The sequence below is a fragment of the Narcine bancroftii genome, chromosome 1 (genome assembly GCF_036971445.1).
Source record: "Narcine bancroftii isolate sNarBan1 chromosome 1, sNarBan1.hap1, whole genome shotgun sequence".
NCBI classification, from domain to species: Eukaryota; Metazoa; Chordata; class Chondrichthyes; order Torpediniformes; family Narcinidae; genus Narcine; species Narcine bancroftii.
The window spans coordinates 12,160,920-12,185,724 of record NC_091469.1 but is presented as its reverse complement, the minus strand read 5'-3'; the positions used below and the strand labels follow the sequence as shown (position 1 = coordinate 12,185,724).

At 40.9% G+C, this 24,805-nt stretch overlaps 1 protein-coding gene across 8 annotated transcripts in view; it reads right to left on the bottom strand.

Annotated features, from left to right (window-relative positions):
• The window catches only part of ric1 (RIC1 homolog, RAB6A GEF complex partner 1), a 197,324-nt gene that overhangs the window by 73,760 nt on the left and 98,759 nt on the right, over nt 1-24,805 (bottom strand). For 6 of the 8 annotated variants that reach the window (XM_069920737.1, XM_069920754.1, XM_069920745.1 and 3 more), the window contains 2 exons: nt 4,584-4,691; nt 847-989 (listed from right to left, as the gene is read on the bottom strand). In XM_069920737.1, the coding sequence (XP_069776838.1) occupies nt 847-989; nt 4,584-4,691 (251 nt within the window). Of the gene's footprint in view, nt 1-846; nt 990-4,583; nt 4,692-17,296; nt 17,458-24,805 lie in introns of all 8 variants that reach the window. The other 2 variants (XM_069920771.1, XM_069920782.1) reach the window with 1 other exon arrangement.

The window sequence follows — 24,805 nt, the reverse complement described above, 5'->3', positions numbered from 1 at the left end:
CCATGATGCTAAACTAAACTAATCTCAGCTGCCTGCATGTGATCCATACTTCTCCATTCCCTGTGTGTTTATGTGCAATTCTTGTCAGCTATTTTGTCTCATCTTAAATTTGTTTCAGTCTTCAGATTCCATGAACCCAAACAGTCAAAAATAAATACTTGTGTTGATTAACCTTGGAAATTTTTGATTTCCACAAAACATTTATAAGGGAAATAGAGGTACATTGTTTTGCCTGTGAGGTTGAAAAAATGTCTTTTTGGGAGAGGGATGTGATCACACTAACCTTTTGAGCATGCACTAAGGTCACATGACCTCCCCACATGCCAATGAATTGGTGAGTGGTGCGCAGTTTCTCAAAGGTTATTAACCCTCTCTGAATAGGCAACTGGTTGGTGAGTGGATGTCTCCTTAGACAATCAGGCCTTGAGTGATCAATGCAGAAACTAAGAATGGTGGTGTAAGGATCTGATTGCTGAGAGAACAAGCTGTACAAAGCATGCAAAATAGGAGGAGGTGCAACTATTTCAGTGTCTGAAAACATAAAAGCTTTTGGATTTCTATACTGGATATTTTACCTTACTTTTATCATAAATAAATTTACATCACAGGAGTCCATTTCACTAATCACATACACCAGTTGAAAAAGTGCAGCAATGTTTTCAGCACTAGGTCAGTAGACCTACTGGTTACAACTCGAAGTAGCTTTTAAATGTGATGAAGGATTATTCTTCAGACACTCATTCAGGCAATGGGTTTCAGATCTCTGTCAGCCTCTGGTTCAAAAACAATTTTTCTCATCTATGCTCCATCATTCAACCAATCAGCTTAAAAATGTGAACATCTCACCTCGTGATGATTGGAGGTCTATAGAGAATGGAACTGAACAAAGATTAATGGCTTTCCTTCCATTTGTTAAACCATCCCAATGAATAAGATGGAGCATCCCATCACTGGTAGCAATGACTAAATCATCCTGCATTGACTGCAAACTGGGAAGAAGGAAAATATTGCATTTTATATCATATTTGATTTTATTGCATTGGATTAAAGCTTCAAAGAAAAAATTACCAATGTTTATCATCAGCCAAACAATGTAATCCAATTCTAAATATTCTTAATAACAATTTGTAATTGATATTTCTGCATTAAATTCTTTGAAATTGATTGCTGCCTGTAGACAATACAGATATTAGTACTTAACAACATAATGCCTTCATGCAAAGAATGCTTAAAACATGGACAAATTGTTGGAACAGATGTTATAAATTTTCATAAATTTAGAAATAAATTAAAATATTAATTCTAAAGGAAGAAAGTAATAGCATGGGCAGTATTAACTGTTACAGATATTTTCTTTTAGCTGATTAATAATTCAATGCTATTTTGCTCCAGTCAAATGTAAAGATTCTATTTATTTCTAGGAAAGCAGGATAATTTGCATGGTAGTTTGTTCAATGAAAAAGGCTGTCCCATTGTCAACAATTCTGAGATCACATTTCAGTAGAAGTCCAAAAATCCAGATGCCAGAAATCCGGATCACCTGAGAATCTGGACATTTAGAAAACTCTCAAACTATATTAAGTTTAGTGGGCTTTTGTGTGCCTGTGTGCATAAGTGCCACAGGTGCACAGCGGCTACATGCGACCATGCTTAATACTGGTAGTGAAGAAGGTGAATGCTATGCTTACATTAATTTCAAGAGGAGGAATAGTGTATAAGAGTAGAGAGGTGTTAATGAAACTCTATCGGGCACTGGTGAGACCCCATTTGGAGTACTGTGTAGTTTTGGGCCCCTTATCTTAGAATGGATGTGATGTTGTTGGAGAGGGTGCAGAGGAGATTTACTAGGATGATTCCTGGAATGCAAGGGCTAGTGTATGAGGAGCGTTTGGCAGCTCCTGGGTTGTATTCGTTGGAGTATAGGAGAATGAGGGGGGGGGGGGGAACTCATAGAGACATTTCGAATATTGAAAGGTTTTGACAGAGTGAATGCGGATGTTTCCCTTGATGGGTGAATCGAGGATAAGGGATCATAGTCTTAAAATTAGAAGTTATCCAATTAAAACAGAGAGGAGGAAGAATTTCTTTAGTCAGAGGGTCATGGATCTGTGGGACTCATTGCCGCACAAAGCAGTGGAGGCCAGATCACTGGGGAGTATTTAAACAGGAAATGGATAAGTATCTTATTAGTAAGGGATATGGGGAATAGGCTGGAAATTGGAACTAGGTGTGAGCATAGTTTAGCTTAGTGTAGAGTCACGGTACAGACTCGATGGGGCTCGTGGCCTGCTTCTGTTCTTGTATTTTTCTTTTACAATGTTCATTTTTTAAACATAATGTCAAGGATTATATGGTCTTTTTATAGTGAAAAAAATTATGCTTACAGTTTTGTCAAGTGTTGACTTTATTTTTCTTTAAAACTGCTCATTTTGATAAATGAAGCATTCTGTATTTGCTAATGAATAAAATAGCAAAATTTACCTGTTTGTCTCTTTATTCCTCCTTAAATTTTAATTTTAAAAGTACTGCCCAAGAATCTGAAAACACTAAAAATCTAGCCCACCCAATATCCAGAGCAGTCCAGATTTTAAGACTTCTACTGTACCTAGTTATTTGAAATAAAAATAGAAAATGCTGTAAACATTCAACAGATCAGGCAGTGCCTATGGAAAAAGAAAGATGAAATGTTGACTGTTTTTCTTTTCTCCAATACTGTTCTGCCTGACCTCTAGTATATGTGCAGCATTTTCTGGGATTTTGATTTGGACTTTTTGGTAGATTGCTCTAGGCCACACTCAAACTCAGGCCTGCGGGCCAAATTTGGCCCGTGATATAATTATATTTGGCCCGCAAGATCATATCAAATATGTATTAGAGCTGGCCCGCTGGCCGCCGCGCCAGTATAGCGCATGCACAGCTAATACTACAAATCCCAGAATGCTTTGCAAATGCATTGGCACCAGCCCGTCAGCCCGCTAATCGCCCCCACCTCCTCTCTTTACTTCCATTAGCATCTGCGACCTGTCGCCCAACTCACATGTAATAAACCCCTTATAGAAAATGGCCAAACGAAAGACAGAAAACAGGACCTTTCAAGACAGGTGGGAGGAAAACTCTGACCCCAGAGTTTGATGAACTTGCATCTAAGAAGAGATGCCAAGTATCTGGTTTAGACTCAGGTGCATCAGAGTAAATCACAGTGTAGCAAGCTAAGCTTGGATTAATATTTTCTTTGGTTAACTTTGGACTCTTCATAGTTGAAAGATTGGATTTTCATTGAAGCAAGTTGTTATTTTTTTTGACTTGTTGGCTTGTGAAAAAAAATATATTTAAAAGGAGCTTAAAGGCTATAGAGAAATATTATTTATTGAATATTTTATTTCTCATTTGTTAATGTTTCTTCTGGAAAGAGTTTAACCAAAACTATTATTAAACATTTATTTTAATAAGAAAAATTTAACATTACATATGTTGAAAGAAGAGAAAACATGCAGATGTTGTTGAAAATTTTCAATAAATATTTAGTTTGGCCCACGACTTAGTCCAAGTTTTTAATTTTGGCCCTCTGTGAATTTGAGTTTGACACCCCTGCTCTAGAGGATCAAAGTTGTTGGCGAATCTCTATTATGCAAAGGAAATCTACTGAAAGAAGGATAAAGATTGTCTTTGCGAACAAACCTGAAATGACTTGAAAAGTACATGGAAATCTCTTGAAACTCCCAAATATGACAACCAATTAACATAATCAAACATTACAATTAACATAAATATTACAAAAGGAATTACATTCTATTGTATCAAAGATCCTATTCAAAGACATAACTTACATGAAGGCAAACCTAACTGAAACAGCTAAGTATATTTCTAGCTCATAGGCTGATGTCACACCAATACATTGAAGTTCTTCACTTGCATTATAAAAATAATACAAAGCCCACTCACATATTACTCTAACAAAAAAAACTAATGTCATGTAGAAACTAATAAAGAAAAAAATTGCAGCATATCAAGTTTTTGAGTAATTTTCCCACATTACAATGAAAATAATATTTGTGATGGCAAACATGCAACAAAATTCCACAAATAAAATACAAACAGAACATCCTATGCCAAAATGGTCTGATATATTTTTAAAAATACCAAGGAGCAGCATGAATCTTTTGATTATGGTCAGCTATAAATGTACAAATAATAGAATGATAAAATCAAGAACAATTATGAAATATTCATTGAAAAGGAATTGTTTGGCTGATTTGTTTCGTAATTACAAGCAGCTGTATAATTCAAGTTCAAAATTGTCCTCAGACAACTTTCAATATGTCAAAAGAATCCAGTACTGTACTGTACTGTAATCCACATTAATTCACAGGCAAAATTTCAATCTCACACAATATTGTGGCTATATCCATAATATGTTTTTCAAAACATAATTAACTTAAGTCAGTGAACTGTGCAGCATTACAACTGATAAAACTAAACTCTAGTCTTGGAGGTAGTTTTCAAATTGAAAATCTTTCATGCATCATGAAGAGGTATTTTAAAAAAATATGTAGAGCAGTGAGCAATAGTGGACTAATGCTTACCTGGTGATTGGTGCTTGGAAATCTAGCACCTTCTTCATCTCTACAGTTATGGATGGAGCACATTGTTCCTCTTTGTAACCAGTAGCTACCTTGACTCTTGGATTTCCTCTATAATAAAAAGTAAAGCAGTCAGTTTGTTAAATCAGATGAGTTATTTCCACATCAAGGGTCCAAGTATTCATCCAATCATTGAATGAAACTATGTTTTAAAATCTCTGCAGTAACGAAATGCCCTCCTGAAATAATCCATTTGAATACGTTAAAATTTAAAGAACATTTGTTGGTAATTGCACCAAAATGAGAATTCTAACAAGTTGAAATCTCCAAATTTCAAGATCTTTTCTGATGTGCAATATGGAAAAGTAACTTTTAAAGCACTGATCTTTTAAGTGGCAGAACAACAGGTGCCCATTGCAGAAATATTAATTATTTATCCTTTTATTCAATAGAAAAAAAAGCAAGGTCTACAGCTGAAGCTATTTTTGTCACTCAAGTCTGAGGCAGTAGGTGAAATGAAAGGCTGGCTCAATTTAAGGCTATAAAGTTCAAAGCTTCCTTTTCAAAGATGTTATTTTCAAATCCATTTTACATTTTGGTTTTGTATATTAGAAGACAACTAAGATGAAACAATTTCCTCATTAATAGCAGACATTTCTTGTTTAATATTCTGATGCAACCACCTTTTGCATTAAACATTTGCCCAGTTCATGTCAGAGGAAAGCCATGAATAATTAGCAAGGAAAACCACTCTACCCTGAAAAGCTGACCCACTGGTTGATCAAGATAGCATGAATGTTCTCTGTTGAAAGTGAATACATCGGAAATATTGAACAGATAGGGATAAAATTACAGATCGGTTTAACAAGATCAAAAACCAGCACAGGGCACGGGGACAAAGAAAATGTTCCCAACCCCTAATTTCAGCTAATTAATTCTGATAAACCTCTAGGGTTTGTATGTTTAAACATTCCCACCTCTAATGTCATTAACATGGAAGAGCAATCCAAATGATATGAACATTCATAATAAAATGAAAGAAACGTCAAGAGCAAACAAATAATTCATCATGAAAATAAAGTGTGCTGAGACATTGGAGCATACATAATGCAATATCCAGTTAATCCAAACCCAGGTTATTAACCGATTGTGGAAAAGTTTTCTCAAAACAATATCAACATCAATTACTGAAAATAAGTCCACACCAGTCAAATGTTGCCCTCGTTCATATTCATCTTTAGTCAAGGCTTTACCAGAGAGAAGAGTAAAATATCAGAGAAAGTGAAGATCAAACCAGCATATAATATACTAACCTCCTTAATTACAGAAATGAAGCTTCAAATAAGCAGAATTCGAGACAGTTCCTATGGCTACCCTAAACTGGTAAAGAGTAACGATTTTCGACACAGTAACAACGGCTCAAAAGAAATATTAATACATAGTACATACTTGAATAGTAAAGAGGCTAAATGGAGTTAATCAAAACCATTTAGGTGATTTATTGTCAATCACAATAAAAGGAGACCTTTACAATGACTGTTTACTGTGACATAAAATTACTTTGAAAGGCACCACATCTGCACCTAACAACACAGAGACACCTCAACTTGTAATGCTATTGATTAAGATCATGGGTAGCTATCAACAGATAATGTGACTGAGAAGCAGCAAGTTAGGAGCTGTTTGTAGCCAAGGAAGGTATTTTGCAGAAAAGTAAATTAATGCATGGTCAACACGAAAGATACACATTTTTTAATGCATGAGAAATAAGTGTAAAGCTGTACTACCAATGTCCAGGAAGCACTCTGGTGAACTTTCGCTATACTCACTCTATTACAAGTACAATATATCACTCCAAAGGTAGGAAGTCCAGACCTGAACTCGATAGGCAAAAATAGTTCCATCAAACCTACTGAAGTTCAATATTGTTGTACTCTAACCTTCATGCATGAAAGGCCAATATACCACCCACCTTCCTAATTTCTTCTTATAGCTTCCCAATTATCAGGACTTGTTTTAGGACATCCTGGCCCCAATGAACACCCACAATTTTTTCCATCTCTCAGCATTTAAAAAGTATTCCACTTACCATTTTCTGCAAAAAATAGATGACCGCATGGGTTTCCTCTGGGTGGTTCGGTTTCTTCCCACCATTCAAAACATACCAGAGGTTGTAGGTCAGTTGATTGCAATTGGGCAGCATGGACTTGTGGGCTGAAAGGGCCTGTTACCATGCCATATGTCTAAATTTAAAATTTAAAAGGTTCTCCCTCAGCCTCCTACATTCCAGCGAGAATAAACCCAGGCTATCCAATTTCTCCTTGTTCCTACAGCCTTTTAATCTTGACAACATCCTGGTGAATCTCTTCTACACTCTTTTTAATACTACCATACCCCTCCTAATTGTAGTGTCCAGAAAGTACACAATATTCCATATCATAATTAATACTGTGGACAGTTGAAACATGACATCCCAATCCTTGTACTCAATGCAAATAGCACTTGACATTACAGCACACAAGATTATTCAACCCATTGTGTTTTGTGTCAACTCTTAAAGAGTTAAAGAAGAGCAGCCAATGAGAGGGTTATGGTTATATACAGTCAAGGGGTTTTATTCTTGAAATGTCTGTAATATTCAATATGAGTATAATGGAGTGGCAAATTAAAAGGATAAAGAAGAGGGAACTTATAATTTCATTATGATTTGAAAAATAATTTGCAATACTTTATTTAAAGAAAAATTCTGAAACTTTACGCAATGTATCCTGAGTTCTGCAACATTAAGTCAAGAATGAATCATGTATTCCCTTTAAGTCACAAAATATGCATGCAGGTTATGGATGTGAAGGGACTAAGTGCATAGTTCACTCAGCAATATAAAGAGGTATTTGAACTTTGTTGCCACATCAGTATCACATGCATTTGTTCAATGAGGTGCCCTGTCGAAGCAACTTCAAGGTAATGAAATCTGGGTCTCTGTTCTTCTGAATGCCATATAAATGTCCTGCCTCTCTCATTTTGCAACAGTTCACTTTATTCACTGAATTAATATATTAATAAAGCATAAACAAATTTACACAATGTTAAACAATTAAAAAGGAAATAAAATTGACAGCGTGTTTTATGGGAAATTCATTTAATATGAATCGGCCATCTCAAAATCCCCATTTCTATCCCACACAGGGTAATTTTAAATTTGTTTCAAATGACTATCCACCATAATTTCTGCTCAGGTACCATTTTCCCAGACTCACTTTCAGTCAAGGCATCCAGTTAATTGGGTAGATATTTTTGGCATGTGATTTCCTAGTTATGGTTCTGTCTTCTGTGCAGAAGTTGAAGTATATATAAAAAATTTACAAGTAACAGGCATATCTGGTAACATTACAAAACTATATACCTTCTCATTGGCATAGACCTTGGGAAAGACTACAAACTGAAGGAAAACAGCGACTACAAATGAATTGGCAAACCATATTACCTTCACAATGGCAAACTGGAGGAGATTGTTTAAACTAAATAAACCCTTTTTTTTTCAAACTTTATTTGAAAGATAATAATAAACATGACATACAGAATAGAAATAATTAAAAAAAAGATCTTGCATTAACACCCATCCCACCCTCCCACCCCTACAGCCCTTAAGGGGAGCAAAGAAATATATAGATTATATATATAAAAAGAAAATATTATAAATGTTAATAACATTTCAAAGTATATCTAAATTCATATATTTCAAATAAGGAGACCACTTACTAACAAAAAAAGAATAATTATCATGTAAATTATAAATAATTTTTTCCATAACAATACATGCTTTCAATTCATTATACCAACGTGATATATTAATCTCAGTATCATCTTTCCAGGGACTAGCAACACATTTACACGCTACTGATAACACCAAACATACAAAAGCAATTTGAATTTTATCCAATCTCATTCCCCTTAACGAATATAAATTTCCCAACAAAAAAATCATTGGATCTAACTTTAACACGTCCAAACAGCATGTAAAAAAGTTCCAATACATGAGCCACATCTAAAACAAGAATCCGAATTACTTCACCCATATTTTTTTTTAGCTTTTCCAGGGTCAAATATAATTGACGTAAAAAATTATAATTAACCACTCCATATCTTACATTAGTCAATTTAATTACATTGTCCTGACACATATTCGCCCAATCATCTTCGGGAAAAATAAATACTAAATCACTCTCCCATTTAAGTTTAGATTTCTTCCAATCTGTCTTATCGATACTATCTTGTAACAAATTGTACATACCTGAAATATAACCTTTTTTTAGTATAGAGGAAATCAAAGATTCAAATCTCAACAAAGTAGTAAAATCATCTCTCTACCATAATTAACTTTTATCAAAGCTCTAAGTTGATAATACGCAAACAGGTATATCAAATCTTTCTCTCAATTGATTAAAAGAAAGAAATTGCCCCTCTACAAAACAATCTTGCATTTTCTTTATACCTTTAAATCCCAAATCTTTAAATAATTATTAAACATTGAAAAAGGAATAAGCTGATTATTTTATAATGGAGTTAAAATTGATAATTTATCTTTTGACCCTAATACCCATTTTTTTTAACTAAATCTTTAACAAATGTTTCAATATCGGCATATCATATTGCTGTAACAAAATCAAATTCCAACAAAATATAAATTCATGTATTTCAACCCTAGAAATACAGGCCATCTCCACTTTAGCCCAGCTGGAAGGCTGATCTAAATCCATCAATTTACTAATAAACTTCAACTGGGCCGCTTCATAATAGTTTTGAAAATGTGGTAATTGTAGTCCCCCCAATGTATACTTCCATGTAAGTCTATGCAACGCCACTCGAGCTAATTTACCTTTCCATAAAAATTCTTGCACTGCTTTATTCAAATCTTGAAAAAAAACCCTTATAAAGTAAACAAGGTAGTGACTGGAATAAATATTGAATTTGAGGAAAAATATTCATTTTAATACAATTAACCCGACCAATCAAAGTTAATGGAAGATCTTTCCACTTAATCAAATCTGCTTTAATCCATCTTAATATAGGTACATAATTTAATAGATATAATGATTGATAATTCGTATCCATAGACACACCTAAATATTTAATTTTACTTGTCCACCTTAATTTTGTAACAGTTTTAAATTCAGAATAATCTTTCACTCCAACTGGTAAAATTTAATTTTATCCCAATTAACTTTATATCCCGATAATTCTCCAAATTTCAGCAAAAACTCTTGCAACTGTTTCAACGACCGTTCCAGTTCTGTCAAATATACCAACACATCATCCACAAATGAGTTAATTTTATATTCTTCATTCTTAACCCTCATCCCTCCAATTTCTTCATTTTGTCTAATAGCCTGAGCTAACAGTTCAATAACCAACACAAATAAGGCTGGTGACAACAGGCAGCCCTGTCGAGTTGAACAATTCTATTTAAATGATAAAGAAATCTGTCCATTTGTCACCACCCTAGCAATTGGGTTTGTATATAAAGCCTTAACCCAACCAATAAAAGAAGGGCCGAATTTAAATTTCTCTAACACTTTAAATAAAAAATCCCACTCAACCCTATCAAAAGCTTTTTCTCCATCTAATGCAACCACCATAGGATGGTTAGGTTGCTTTCGATATGCGTTGACCAAAGTAATTAATTGAAATATATTGTCTGATGCATTTCTATTCTTAATAAAACCTGTTTGATCAATATGTACCAATTTAGGTTAATATTTAGCAAGTCTACTTTCGCTATAATTTTATAATCTACATTTAAAGAAATAGGTCTATATGAAGACACTTTTAATGGATCTCTATCTTTTTTTTGGAATGTCAGTTATTAAAGCACTTGAACATGATTCTGGTAACTTCTGATCTTCAGTAACTTGATTCAGCACTTCTCCAAATACATTAGAGAAATCATCATAAAAAAATTTATAAAGTTCCACAGGGAATCCATCATCCCCTGGGGACTTTCCATTAGGCATTTCCTGAATAGCTTCCTTAATTTAAAAATCCATAAATGAAGATTCCAATTCCTAAACCTCATTTCCATCTAATACCGGTAACTTTAATTTAGATAAGTAAGAGTCAATAGAACCATTATCCTGTTTCTCCTCAGAAGTACATAATTTTAAATAAAATGAATAAAACTGGTCATTAATTTCCTGAGGTTTATAAGTAACTTTTGAATTCTTCTTAACAGCATTAATAGTCCAAGATGTTTGTTCAGCTTTCAATTGCCAAGCAAGTACCTTATGAGCTCTTTCCCCCAATTCATAATAACATTGTTTAGATTGATTAATTAAGCGCTCAAACTGTTAAGTTTGTAAAGTATTATAATGTAATTTCAACCTCACTAATGTGACTTTTTTAAATCTTCTGATACATCTTTATGAAAATCTTTCTCTAACTCAGCAATCTTATTTTCTAACTCTAAACTTTCTGCCATATATTGTTTCTTAACTTTCGTAGAATAATTAATAATCTGCCCCCTCAAATAAGCTTTTAAAGCATCCCATATTACAAAATGACTATCCACAGAATTAACATTCTTGGTCAAAAATAAAGAGCTATGTTCTTTAACAAAAGTAACAAACTCTGGTTTTTTCAATAACATTGCATTAAACCTCCATCTAAATGACGAACGTACTACCTCCGAACTTTCACAAGAAAAAAGTAATAATGAATGATCTGATATAACTCTACTTTTATATTCAGCTCTTAATACTCTACCTTGTAAATGCGCTGAAACCAAAAATAAATCAATTCTAGAAAATGAATCATTTCATGAAGAATAAAAAGAAAATTCTTTCTCTGTAGGATTAACTTTTCTCCAAATATCCACCAAATTTAAATCTTTAATTGACACATTAATTTGTACTGATTTCCTTATACTTTTTGGATTTCTATCCAATAAAGGCTCCAAAACACAATTAAAATCACCACCAACTAAGACATTTTCATTAGCATGAATTAACAATAGAAAAGCTTCTGAAATAAATCGCTCATCATCTATATTAGGGGCATAAAGATTCAGCAAAAATTTTACAGTTCACTCTTAATACTCTGCCAGCATACCCCTCTGAAGATTCCAATTTAAATGGTAAATTTTTATGAATCAAAATCGCTACTCCTCTTGCCTTAGAATTAAAACAAGAAAAAACATCACCAACCCAATCTCTTTTCAATTTCAAATGTACTTTTTCAGTCAAATGTGTTTCTTGTAAAAAAGCAATATAAATTTTCATTTTTTAAATATAAGCCAATATTCTTTCTCTTAATTGGATTATTTAATCCCTGAATATTAAAAGTCACAAAATTCAATTTAGACATCTTTTTTACTACTAATATATTTACACACTATAAAATAATGCTCCCCTCTATAATTCTTCCAAAAAAAACCCAGAAAAATACAAAAATACTAAAAATCTGGGTGTGGTAAACCCACTAGCGGCAGATGACTATCAAAGTATTCAGTGTCATCCATCCCCCCCCAGCCAGATACATATTTATTATTTAATTAAACACAATAAAATATAGTCCATATATTCAGTCCAATGATTCCAAGCCCAACGACTGCTCCGGATCTTCAACATCAAGAAAACTTTGTGTCAACTCTTCTTTCTTTCCGTTCTTTCCCTTCGCATGTCCATTTTCATTTACCCTCCTATTAGGAAACATCGGAGGAGAACGCACATTTCTTCGCATTCCAGCAAACAGTTAGCAAAAACCAAAGCATCAAAAAATTGAGTTTGAAAATTTCCATAAAAAAACTTCAAAATTGGAGGATAACGAAAAGCAAACTTGTAGCCTTTTTGCCAAAAAACAACTTTGGCCATATTAAATTCTCGTCGTCTTCTAATAACCTCTTGGCTCAAATCGGCATTCAAGAACACTCTGTTATTTTGAACCATTAATGGAGACTGATTCTGCCGTGCGTTCTGTACTGCCATACGTAAAATCTCCATTGCAGGCAAAATCTTCGCTAGGATTCTCCTAAATAGATTAATACCTAGTGTCACCGAGAATGTTCTCCCAGAATCACAGTGCGGCTTTCACGCAAACAGAGGAACTACTGACATGGTCTTTGCCCTCAGACAGCTCCAAGAAAAGTGCAGAGAACAAAACAAAGGACTCTACATCACCTTTGTTGACCTCACCAAAGCCTTCGACTCCGTGAGCAGGAAAGGGCTTTGGCAAATACTAGAGCGCCTCGGATGCCCCCCAAAGTTCCTCAACATGGTTATCCAACTGCACGAAAATCAACAAGGTCGGGTCAGATACAGCAATGAGGTCTCTGAACCCATCTCCATTAACAATGGCGTGAAGCAAGGCTGCGTTCTCGCACCAACCTTCTTTTCAATCTTCTTCAGCATGATGCTGAAACAAGTCATGAAAGACCTCAACAATGAAGACGCTGTTTACATCCGGTACCCCACAGATGGCAGTCTCTTCAATCTGAGGCGCCTGCAAGCTCACACCAAGACACAAGAGCAACTTGTCCGTGAAATACTCTTTGCAGACGATGCCGCTTTAGTTGCCCATTCAGAGCCAGCTCTTCAGCGCTTCACGTCCTGTTTTGCGGAAACTGCCAAAATGTTTGGCCTGGAAGTCAGCCTGAAGAAAACTGAGGTCTTCCATCAACCAGCTCCCCACCATGACTACCAGCCCCCCCACATCTCCATCGGGCACCCAAAACTCAAAACGGTCAACCAGTTTACCTATCTTGGCTGCACCATTTCATCGGATGCAAGGATTGACAACGAGATAGACAACAGACTCGCCAAGGCAAATAGCACCTTTGGAAGACTACACAAAAGAGTCTGGAAAAACAATCAACTGAAAAACCTCACAAAGATTAGCGTATACCCACATTCCTGTTCAGCTCCGAATCATGGGTCCTCTACCAGCATCGCCTATGGCTCCTAGAACGCTTCGACCAGTGTTGTCTCCGCTCCATCCTCAACATTCATTGGAGCGACTTCATCCCTAACATCGAAGTACTCGAGATGGCAGAGGCCAACAGCATTGAATCCACGCTGCTGAAGATCTAACTGCGCTGGGTAGGTCACGTCTCCAGAATGGAGGACCATCGCCTTCTCAAGATCGTGTTATATGGCGAGCTCTCCACTGGCCACCGTGACAGAGGTGCACCAAAGAAGAGGTACAAGGACTGCCTAAAGAAATCTCTTGGTGCCTGCCACATTGACCACCGCCAGTGGGCTGATATCGCCTCAAACCGTGCATCTTGGTGCCTCACAGTTCGGCGGGCAGCAACCTCCTTTGAAGAAGACCGCAGAGCCCACCTCACTGACAAAAGACAAAGGAGGAAAAACCCAACACCCAACCCACCAATTTTCCCCTGCAACCGTGTCTGCCTGTCCCGCATTGGACTTGTCAGCCACAAACGAGCCTGCAGCTGATGTGGACATTACCCCTCCATAAATCTTCGTCCGCGAAGCCAAGCCAAAGAAGAGTTTTCTTCTCAGAGCTCTGTGAGCTCTATCCAGTCCAAGCCTTCAGGAAAAAGCTCTTTATCCAGCACCTCTGGGATCCAGTACTTAAAAAAATTTATAGGGTTGGCACCTTCAATGTCTTCTGGAAGACCAACTATTTTCACATTATTCCTTCAGCTTTGATTTTCCTACGAATCAATCTTCTTCATTAAATCTTTTTTGAATCCCCCAATCTACAAAAGAACATTCCACTTTTTCCATTTTATCTCTATTACATTCTACCTGATTTTGACACTCAGAAAAAGCTGTTTCAATTTTCTTAAAATTATCTTGCACAGTATCAACTGTTTTTATACATCTATTAATATCACTCTTAACTACAATCATTTCCTGTTTCACAGTTAACATCTCATCACACAGGGTATTCATTTTTATTTTCATCTCCATAAATCCTTGATTCACTTGAGTTGATATTTGTTTTGACATATTATGCATTTGACAAGCAATCCCTTCCAAAACAGTAAACACGGTCTCCATTCCAGATTGCACTTCCACTTTTTGAGATCTACCTCCTTTAACTACAGGCTCCTCATCCTGGACAAATTCCAATAAGGTAAGTTCCTCTTCTTACTCAGTCATCATAGGTCCTTTGGCTGAACGGCTGCGGGTCTGGACACCCAACACCGGTACCTCGACCTCTTCGGGACGCTGTCGTTCGGGCTCCCCCACAGCCCATACTTTATCCAGCAATTCTCGGACCTGGGATGCCCCACGCAGGTCAGGCAAAGCCGGCGGACGCGCAGGAGCGTCCTCCGATGCTACACTGTGCACCACCGGGCCGCCCAGCATGGTTGCAGGTCTCCTTGTCGGCCATGCTGTCCGCGCGCACGGCTTCACGTTAATGCGGGTCGGCAACGGCCAAGCTCACCAAGGTGTCAGTGCCATCTTGTGGAGGCAAGATCGGTGCCGGAGTTAAACTCGAACGGGCTGGAGTCCTCTGAGGCCTGGAGACTCCCAACTACGACTCCATGGATTCAGCTATGCAGGTAGGCCTCAATTCTTCCGCACTTTTGTATGGTAATTTTTTTCTGAAGTTAAGGTTTACATTTTTTCACATTAGATGTCATCATAAATCACTGTTATTTAAACAACTGTAAATATTATTTTTAACCACTTTTATGCTTTTTAAAAACCGGGTATTTAGTGATCCAGCTGGGGGAAGGTGGAATACACGTCTTTCTTCTACGCCATCTTGCCACGCCCCCACTAAATAAAACCCTTTGTATATTTAATGCAGTCCACAAAAGTGCTGGAGTAGCTCAAGTCATGCAGCATCGATAGTAAGTAAAGAGTAATCAATGTTTTAGGCCTGAACCCTTCCTCAAGAAATGAACAATAATCAATATCTTGTTAACACTTATAGCAGTATGGTCCTGAACTTTATTTCTTCTTCCTAATGGTCCATTATTCGTCTAATCAAGCATAGTATTGACAGCACAAGGTATGTCTACACACTCATCATATCCAGTGGTTCCAGAGCTTTTGGTACATCTGAACCAATCAGCAACTCAATCTCAGAGTTGATTTCACATAAACAAACATTTTTCAAATGCGTCCACGGTTCAATGTCATTTTGATGTGGGATGTTTCCTTTATGCACAGTCATGGTTTTCTGAGTATATATGCCTAGAAGTTCACAGAAATCGTTACTATCTAGTCCAGCGACCTCTAGGCCCAAAACAACGTTGATTCCAAAGTGTTTAATTTGACCTATATTTCTCAATAGAATTTTTGATATTCTTTCTTGAAGATTAAGCTTATTCATTAAGCACGCAGTGCAAAGTGATGCAGAGCTTCCTGGGTCAAGAAATGCATAAGTATGCACTATTGCATTTCCTTTCTTGGCCTTGACTTGCAAAGGAATTATAAAAGTTTGCAGTTGTTCTCACCAACCCCAGTAAGACCATTTGTCGGTACCGAGGCTTCAGCACTGTTATCTGCTTTTTTTCTTGCTGTTTGTTTCTTTTCCCGTAAGATACGTAGCATTTTGGGATGCTTTTGACTGCACATGTCACAGTGAAGTTGCTTTTTGCAGTTTTTGCAGATGTGTCCTTTACACAGAGTGTCATTTTTAAATAGAGATACAGCACAGTAGCAGGCCTTCTGGATCACGAGCCCACGCCACCCAAATTAAAGTTAACTCACATGACCAATTAACCTACTAACTCTATGTCTTTGAAACATAAGAGAAAACTGGAGTGATTGGAGGAAACTAACACGAGTACGGGAAGAATGTACAAACTCCTTACAGACTGTCGGATTTGAACTTGCCGAGTTTCTCCAGCACTTTTGTATATTGCACTAAAATCACACCTACACACTCTCCTGTTTAAAACTTCATGGTGTATTTATGCCATGTTTTGTCACTTGATTAACTGTAACAGAAATTGATGCTAAATTTACAAACAGAAATGATTTTCACTTGTCAGACTCAAAATTCTGATCCAAGTTATTAATTATTTTTGGAATTTTGCTTTGTAATAGTGTTGCTTTAATACTACGCTACCGAGCTGATTTGAAAAATGTACCCTTAGGGCAATGATTAGGCCCAAACCTCCTTTATTACATGAAATTACATACTTACCCCTCACATGCTATAATTACTTTGAGATATGGAAATTGATTTTGATTTTAAAAGATCATATTTGAAATGCATTTGAGGACATCATAATCCAGTGGTTCTCAACCTTTTTATTTCCACTCACATACCACTTTAAGTAATCTCTATGCCATTGGTGCTCTGTGATTAGTAAGGGATTGCTTAATGTGGTATGTGAGCGGGAAGGGAAGGTTGAGAATCCCTGTTCTAGACCCAATTGTTACTGAAATATTTTGCTTGAGAAAAATTGTCATTGGCCCATTTCCTTGGAGTTATGAAACTGTGCACATAACGAGTCAATTAGGTACAATTAAAGCAGTGGTTTTCAAACTTTTTTTTCTACCACACACCACTTTAAGCAATCCCTTCCTCATCAGAGGGCACCTATGGCATAGGGAATACTTAAAGTGGTATGTGAGTGGAAAGAAAAAGGTTGAGAACCACTGCCCAAATATGTAAATTCTTCGGATGTATGTTATTAAACGACAACAAAATAATTCAGGTGTGATTATTAAGATGTCAATGAAAGAAGTGAGATTTGTTTGCAATATGTAATATGTTTATTAAAGCAGCACCTTGGATCTGCTGGGAGCATGTACAGTGACACATTTTGTACATGCAACAGTACTTCCATCTTTATAAAACTTTCAGGTGAGGCAGGCAGGTGGCAAGTCTATAGCCATCCTTCATTTTCTATCTTGAACTCTACCTCTTCAATCTCATTGGCAATGCAGATCTAATCCAAATATATGCAATTGCAGAGAAAAGAAAACAATGGTTGTAAATTAGGCATTTAAAATTATTCCACTGTTAGAACATCTTAATTCATTCTAAATATATTTGTAAAATGCTAACACTAAACAGGGGTTGAAATGCTTCATGCAATCATGTGAAGACTTGAAATTCACCCCACCTTCAACAGCTTTTATTTTAAAAGTGCAACATATTATTCTTAAAATGGATCTAAACTGAGAATTTTCTTTCTTTTTTAATATTTTTATTAACATTGAAATTTCACATCAAAAATACAGAGTACACACGGATATATGCAGGGGTGCAGTGCTGCTGGAGCTCACCAGGGCCACGCTCCAGCACCTCTGTAAAATAAGGCAAAATTAATAAGCGGGAAATTTAAATCAGTGGGCATTCACAGCGGCTGCATATTAAATACAACAGCGATTTTACAGAAGCGGGTGTTGGGGTGGGGGATGGGGAGTGTTATGGGAATGAACAGGCATGAGTCATGTGCGCATGATGTCAGATCATGGAGTTACGTTCTACGGGGAGTTTGACACCATCGTCAAATGAATTACAGCTCCTCTGAGTTTCGAACAAGCAGCAGTGATATTTCCAAAGGGGACAAAGTGGCCATGAGGATTAAAAAAATCCACACTCCAGTTGTCAGGTTCCAAAGGATTTCTAAAAAGAGGACATTGGAGATGAAAATTTGGTGAAAAAAGAACGACATCAGGCGATGAAAGCACATACTTAGCAGTGGGAAATAAAGGAAGAAATTCAAGAGGAAAACAACAAAAATATAAGAGAAACAGTAAACTGAAAGACAGAAAGTGAGATGTCAAACTCAAGAGCCGGGGCCAGGACAGCAGGCGGCCAATTGCAAGAGCCAGGGAAATCAAGGAGAGCCAGGGCCGGGACAGCCGGGGAAACCGGGGTGGGACAGCTGGGGCTGGGACAACGGGCAGCCAAACTCGAGAGCCGGGGCCAGGACAGCCAGGGAAACCAGGGCCGGGACAGCAGGCGGCCAATTGCAAGAGCCAGGGAAATCAGGGCCAGGAGAGCCGGGGCCGGGACAGCCAGGGAAATCGAGGTGGGACAGCCGGGGAAACCGGGGCTGGGACAACGGGCAGCCAAACTCAAGAGCCGGGGCCGGGACAGCAGGCAGCTAAACTCAAAAGCCGAGGCCTGGATAATGGGGGGCCAAACTCAAGAGCTACAACCGGAAAAGCAGGGGAAACTGGGGTCGGGATTTGTGGAAGCATTGAACCAATAGTGCTTCAAGTTCTTACAAAATAAGGCTGTGGTGGCACAGGAGAGTAAACAAAATCCTATGGTGCAAAGGAACAGTTCATATGTTTCAACTCATGAAGTGTGGAAATACATCTATAAAGTAGGAATCAGGATGGTGGAACTGTCAATGGAAGATAATAGAAACCATTCTGAATACATTGATATATAATGGGAAGGTAGAGAACACTATTACAGCTGCACTATTGGTAGGGTGGATGGGCAAATGAAACTGGATGGATCATCCAGCCCACTGGCCTAATGATAACACATTGTGGGGTGTGCCCAGTATTGCCATGAAGGTAGAGACATTTCTCCAGCAACTTGTCAATACACGATGGAGTGGCCAAAACCTCCAGAAACGTTAAGGGTCATGCTTGGGCTTGGTGTTCTTCATCCCCAAGGGAATCCAGCAAAGGGGGACACCCTCCAGTATATTTAGACTAGATGCAGTGACTTGCAGAATTTATTCAGTCCATCTACTTATTTAAAGACTGTATGTTTCCAGTTAATAAATTTTAAGTTCAATAGTGCGGGATCAGTGGAATTTAAGTAAAGTTCTCTGTAGTGTTAAAATCAAGTGCAATATTTTGACATTATTAAGTTATCTTTGGCTTGGCTTCGCGGACGAAGATTTATGGAGGGGGTAAAAAGTCCACGTCAGCTGCAGGCTCGTTTGTGGCTGACCAGTCCGATGCGGGACAGGCAGACACGATTGCAGCGGTTGCAAGGGAAAATTGGTTGGTTGGGGTTGGGTGTTGGGTTTTTCCTCCTTTGCCTTTTGTCAGTGAGGTGGGCTCTGCGGTCTTCTTCAAAGGAGGCTGCTGCCCGCCAAACTGTGAGGCGCCAAGATGCACGGTTTGAGGCGTTATCAGCCCACTGGCGGTGGTCAATGTGGCAGGCACCAAGAGATTTCTTTAGGCAGTCCTTGTACCTTTTCTTTGGTGCACCTCTGTCACGGTGGCCAGTGGAGAGCTCGCCATATAATACGATCTTGGGAAGGCGATGGTCCTCCATTCTGGAGACGTGACCCATCCAGCGCAGCTGGATCTTCAGCAGCGTGGACTCGATGCTGTCGACCTCTGCCATCTCGAGTACCTCGACGTTAGGGGTGTGAGCGCTCCAATGGATGTTGAGGATGGAGCGGAGACAACGCTGGTGGAAGCGTTCTAGGAGCCGTAGGTGGTGCCGGTAGAGGACCCATGATTCGGAGCCGAACAGGAGTGTGGGTATGACAACGGCTCTGTATACGCTTATCTTTGTGAGGTTTTTCAGTTGGTTGTTTTTCCAGACTCTTTTGTGTAGTCTTCCAAAGGCACTATTTGCCTTGGCGAGTCTGTTGTCTATCTCATTGTCGATCCTTGCATCTGATGAAATGGTGCAGCCGAGATAGGTAAACTGGTTGACCGTTTTGAGTTTTGTGTGCCCGATGGAGATGTGGGGGGGCTGGTAGTCATGGTGGGGAGCTGGCTGATGGAGGACCTCAGTTTTCTTCAGGCTGACTTCCAGGCCAAACATTTTGGCAGTTTCCGCAAAGCAGGACGTCAAGCGCTGAAGAGCTGGCTCTGAATGGGCAACTAAAGCGGCATCATCTGCAAAGAGTAGTTCACGGACAAGTTTCTCTTGTGTCTTGGTGTGAGCTTGCAGGCGCCTCAGATTGAAGAGACTGCCATCCGTGCGGTACCGGATGTAAACAGCGTCTTCATTGTTGGGGTCTTTCATGGCTTGGTTCAGCATCATGCTGAAGAAGATTGAAAAGAGGGTTGGTGCGAGAACACAGCCTTGCTTCACGCCATTGTTAATGGAGAAGGGTTCAGAGAGCTCATTGCTGTATCTGACCCGACCTTGTTGGTTTTCGTGCAGTTGGATAATCATGTTGAGGAACTTTGGGGGACATCCGATGCGCTCTAGTATTTGCCAAAGCCCTTTCCTGCTCACGGTGTCGAAGGCTTTGGTGAGGTCAACAAAGGTGATGTAGAGTCCTTTGTTTTGTTCTCTGCACTTTTCTTGGAGCTGTCTGAGGGCAAAGACCATGTCAGTGGTTCCTCTGTTTGCGCGAAAGCCGCACTGTGATTCTGGGAGAATATTCTCAGCGACACTAGGTATTATTCTATTTAGTAGAATCCTAGCGAAGATTTTGCCTGCAATGGAGAGCAACGTGATTCCCCTGTAGTTTGAGCAGTCTGATTTCTCGCCTTTGTTTTTGTACAGGGTGATGATGGTGGCATCACGAAGATCCTGAGGCAGTTTACCTTGGTCCCAACAAAGCTTGAAAAACTCATGCAGTTTGGCATGCAGAGTTTTGCCGCCAGCCTTCCAGACTTCTGGGGGGATTCCATCCATACCTGCTGCTTTGCCACTTTTCAGTTGTTCGATTGCCTTATATGTCTCATCCAGGGTGGGAACCTCATCCAGCTCTAGCCTTAGGGGCTGTTGAGGGAGCTGGAGCAGGGCGGAATCTTGGACTGAGCGGTTGGTACTGAAAAGAGATTGGAAGTGTTCTGACCATCGGTTGAGGATGGAGATCTTGTCGCTGAGGAGGACTTTGCCGTCTGAGCTGCGCAGCGGGCTTTGGACTTGGGGTGAGGGGCCGTACACAGCCTTTAGAGCCTCGTAGAAACCCCTGAAGTCGCCAATGTCCGCGCTGAGCTGTGTTCGTTTGGCGAGGCTAGTCCACCACTCATTTTGGATCCCCGGAGTTTGCGCTGAAGATGGCTGCATGCGCGACGGAAGGCTTGTTTCTTCTCTGGACAGGACGGCTTTGTAAGGTGAGCCTGGTGGGCAGCTCGCTTCTTTGCCAGCAGCTCCTGGATTTCCTGGCTGTTTTCGTCAAACCAGTCCTTGTTTTTCCTGGAGGAGAAGCCCAGTACCTCTTCAGTGGATTGCAGTATGGTAGCCTTCAACTGATCCCAGAGGGTTTCAGGGGACGGGTCCGTGAGGCGGGTTGCAACGTCGAGCTTTGCTTTGAGGTTTGCCTGGAAGTTTCCTCTCGCTTCGTCTGACTGCAGTTTTCCAACATTGAACCTCTTTCTGGGGGCATTATTGTTCCTGGGCTTTGGCTTGAAGTGAAGGTTGAGCTTGCAGCGAACCAGCCGGTGGTCAGTGTGGCATTCCGCGCTAGGCATGACCCTGGAGCAAGGGGGAGACGGCGGCCCCAGTCCGGGCACAGGGAGAGCAGCAGCGGCCCCGGCCCCGGTCCGGGCGAAGGGTAGACGGCGGCGGCCCCGATACGGGCAGGAGCAAGGGGGAGACGGCGGCCCCAGTCCGGGCACAGGGAGAGCAGCAGCGGCCCCGGCCCCGGTCCAGGCGAAGGGTAGACGGCGGCGGCCCCGATACGGGCAGGAGCAAGGGGGAGACGGCGGCCCCGGCCTCGGTCGAGTGAGGCAGGCGGAGGCCCCGGTCCGGACAGGGAGTGGGAGGCGGCGGCCCCAGTCCAGGCACAGGGAGAGCAGCAGCGGCCCCGGCCCCGGTCCGGGCGAAGGGTAGACGGCGGCGACCCTGGTCCGGGCAGGAGCAAGGGGGAGACGGCGGCCCCAGTCCGGGCACAGGGAGAGCAGCAGCGGCCCCGGCCCCGGTCCGGGCGAAGGGTAGACGGCGGCGGCCCCGATACGGGCAGGAGCAAGGGGGAGACGGCGGCCCCGGCCTCGGTCAAGTGAGGCAGGCGGAGGCCCCGGTCCGGACAGGGAGTGGGAGGCGGCGGCCCCAGTCCGGGCACAGGGAGAGCAGCATTGGCCCCGGCCCCGGTCCGGGCGAAGGGTAGACGGCGGCGGCCCCGATGCGGGCAGGAGCAAGGGGGAGACGGCGGCCCCAGTCCGGGCACAGGGAGAGCAGCAGCGGCCCCGGCCCCGGTCCGGGCGAAGGGTAGACGGCGGCGGCCCCGATACGGGCAGGAGCAAGGGGGAGACGGCGGCCCCGGCCTCGGTCAAGTGAGGCAGGCGGAGGCCCCGGTCCGGACAGGGAGTGGGAGGCGGCGGCCGCAGTCCGGGCACAGGGAGAGCAGCAGCGGCCCCGGCCCCGGTCCGGGCGAAGGGTAGACGGCGGCGGCCCCGATGCGGGCAGGAGCAAGGGGGAGACGGCGGCCCCGGCCTCGGTCAAGTGAGGCAGGCGGAGGCCCCGGTCCGGACAGGGAGTGGGAGGCGGCGGCCCCAGTCCGGGCACAGGGAGAGCAGCAGCGGCCCCGGCCCCGGTCCGGGCGAAGGGTAGACGGCGGCGGCCCCGATGCGGGCAGGAGCAAGGGGTAGACGGCGGCCCCGGCCTCGGTCGAGTGAGACAGGCGGTGGCCCCAGTCCAGGCACATTAAGTTATAGAATGCTCTCAATTATACAATGTCAAATACAACATGGCAGCCACCAAGGCCAGGTCTCACAAGAACTCCCTATCGATGTATTTGGTGAGCTTCTGTACCTAAAAATTAGCACTGCACCCCTGGATATATGTGAAAAGTCAAGAAAATACATTGCACTTAAATCATTTTATTTCATCTAAGGTATTCCACATTTTCATCAAAGATTATATTGCATTGCTATTTTATTATAAAAAAAAAGGAAAATCTAAACCCACTACCAAGAAGGAAGCTATTTGACCAAAAATACAGAATTCTTATCAAAATGATAAATTATCTAATTAATCAAGTTCTACCTTCATAAAAAAATCAAAAATTATAAAAAGTAACTTAAAAAAAGTCCCCACAGTATTTGAAAATTTCAATTCAAATCAGAAGTTGAGAATCTAATCTTCTCTAAATTTAAACATGACATGACGTGACATAGCCACTGAGCATGATTAGGTGGGGTAACGTCCTGCCATCTGAGCAACAATGTCTGCCTAGCCATAAGAGAAATAAAAACATGCAGCTCAAATGCTGTTAAAGTTATAAGATTCTCTCCAACAATACCAAATAAATCAGTTAAAGGATTAGGTTTAAAATTAAATTTAAAAAGTACAAAGAAAGTTTTAAATACTTTGTTCCAATATTTCACAAGACATGTCCAGAACATCTGAATTAATGAGGCATCTCCACTGTTGCATTTATCATAACGAGGAGATAAATCCGCATAAAGACCATCGTCCCAGGTGACTTTCACACGGTGGGAAGATGGGGGAACATATAAGCACGACGGCCAGAGAAATAAATCAGTCTCGTTTTCCAAGGTTTTGGTGTGCCTGACATTCTTTTCCATGCTCGTGTAGCACATATGCTACTTTGGTGCCCCTGACAGGTCCAACTGGCAGTTGAACCCAAAGATGACAGATCAACCAGAGCTAGCGACCATCCATGCAGTCCCTCTCAGGCTTCCAACGTTCTAAGAGTCGCAACCACATGTGTGGCTCAAGCAGGCTGAGGCTCAGTTCCAGCTTCGCCACATCACAGCTGACGACACTCTCTACTGCTACATCGTGAGCGCCCTCGATCAGGACATAATGGCAAGGGTTGTAAATTACCTACGGCAGCCTTGGGAGCAAGGCAGCTTCCAGAGCAAGGCAAATACCTAAAAAAAAAACTAACCTGCACTTTCAGGCTTTCCTGGCCTTCCGCCTGATTGGGGGACAGGGCCCCATCCGCCCTAATGAACAAGATTCTCACTTTAACCAAGGTACACAAGCCTTTTCTGCTCTTTGAGCAGATCTTTCTGGAGCAGCTGCTGGAGGATATACAACTCTTACTCACAGACGAAGACTTCAGTGACCCACGGAGGGTCATTGCCCAGGCGGACATGCTCAAGAGATTGAAGGAGGAAACCAGTAACATCATAGACCACATTAGCAAGCCCCATTAGGACAGCGGAGAGACAAGTGAACCATTGATGCCACTCACCCTGCGGGCTTTTTGGAAATGCCCTACTCAGCCGTCATTGATGGCTGTGGTGGTTGACCCACGTAATAGCCTCTTCTATGTCTGGGACTCACTGACTCACTGTTGGGCAGGCATTTCTTGGTCGCCCCCCCCCCCCCCCCCCACCGCAAGCCTCGACACCCACAGCAAGCAGGGCCCAGCACTAAGGACAGCAACAGCTCCCACATTCCAACTTTCAGGACCTGTACCATTCCTCTTCATTTCG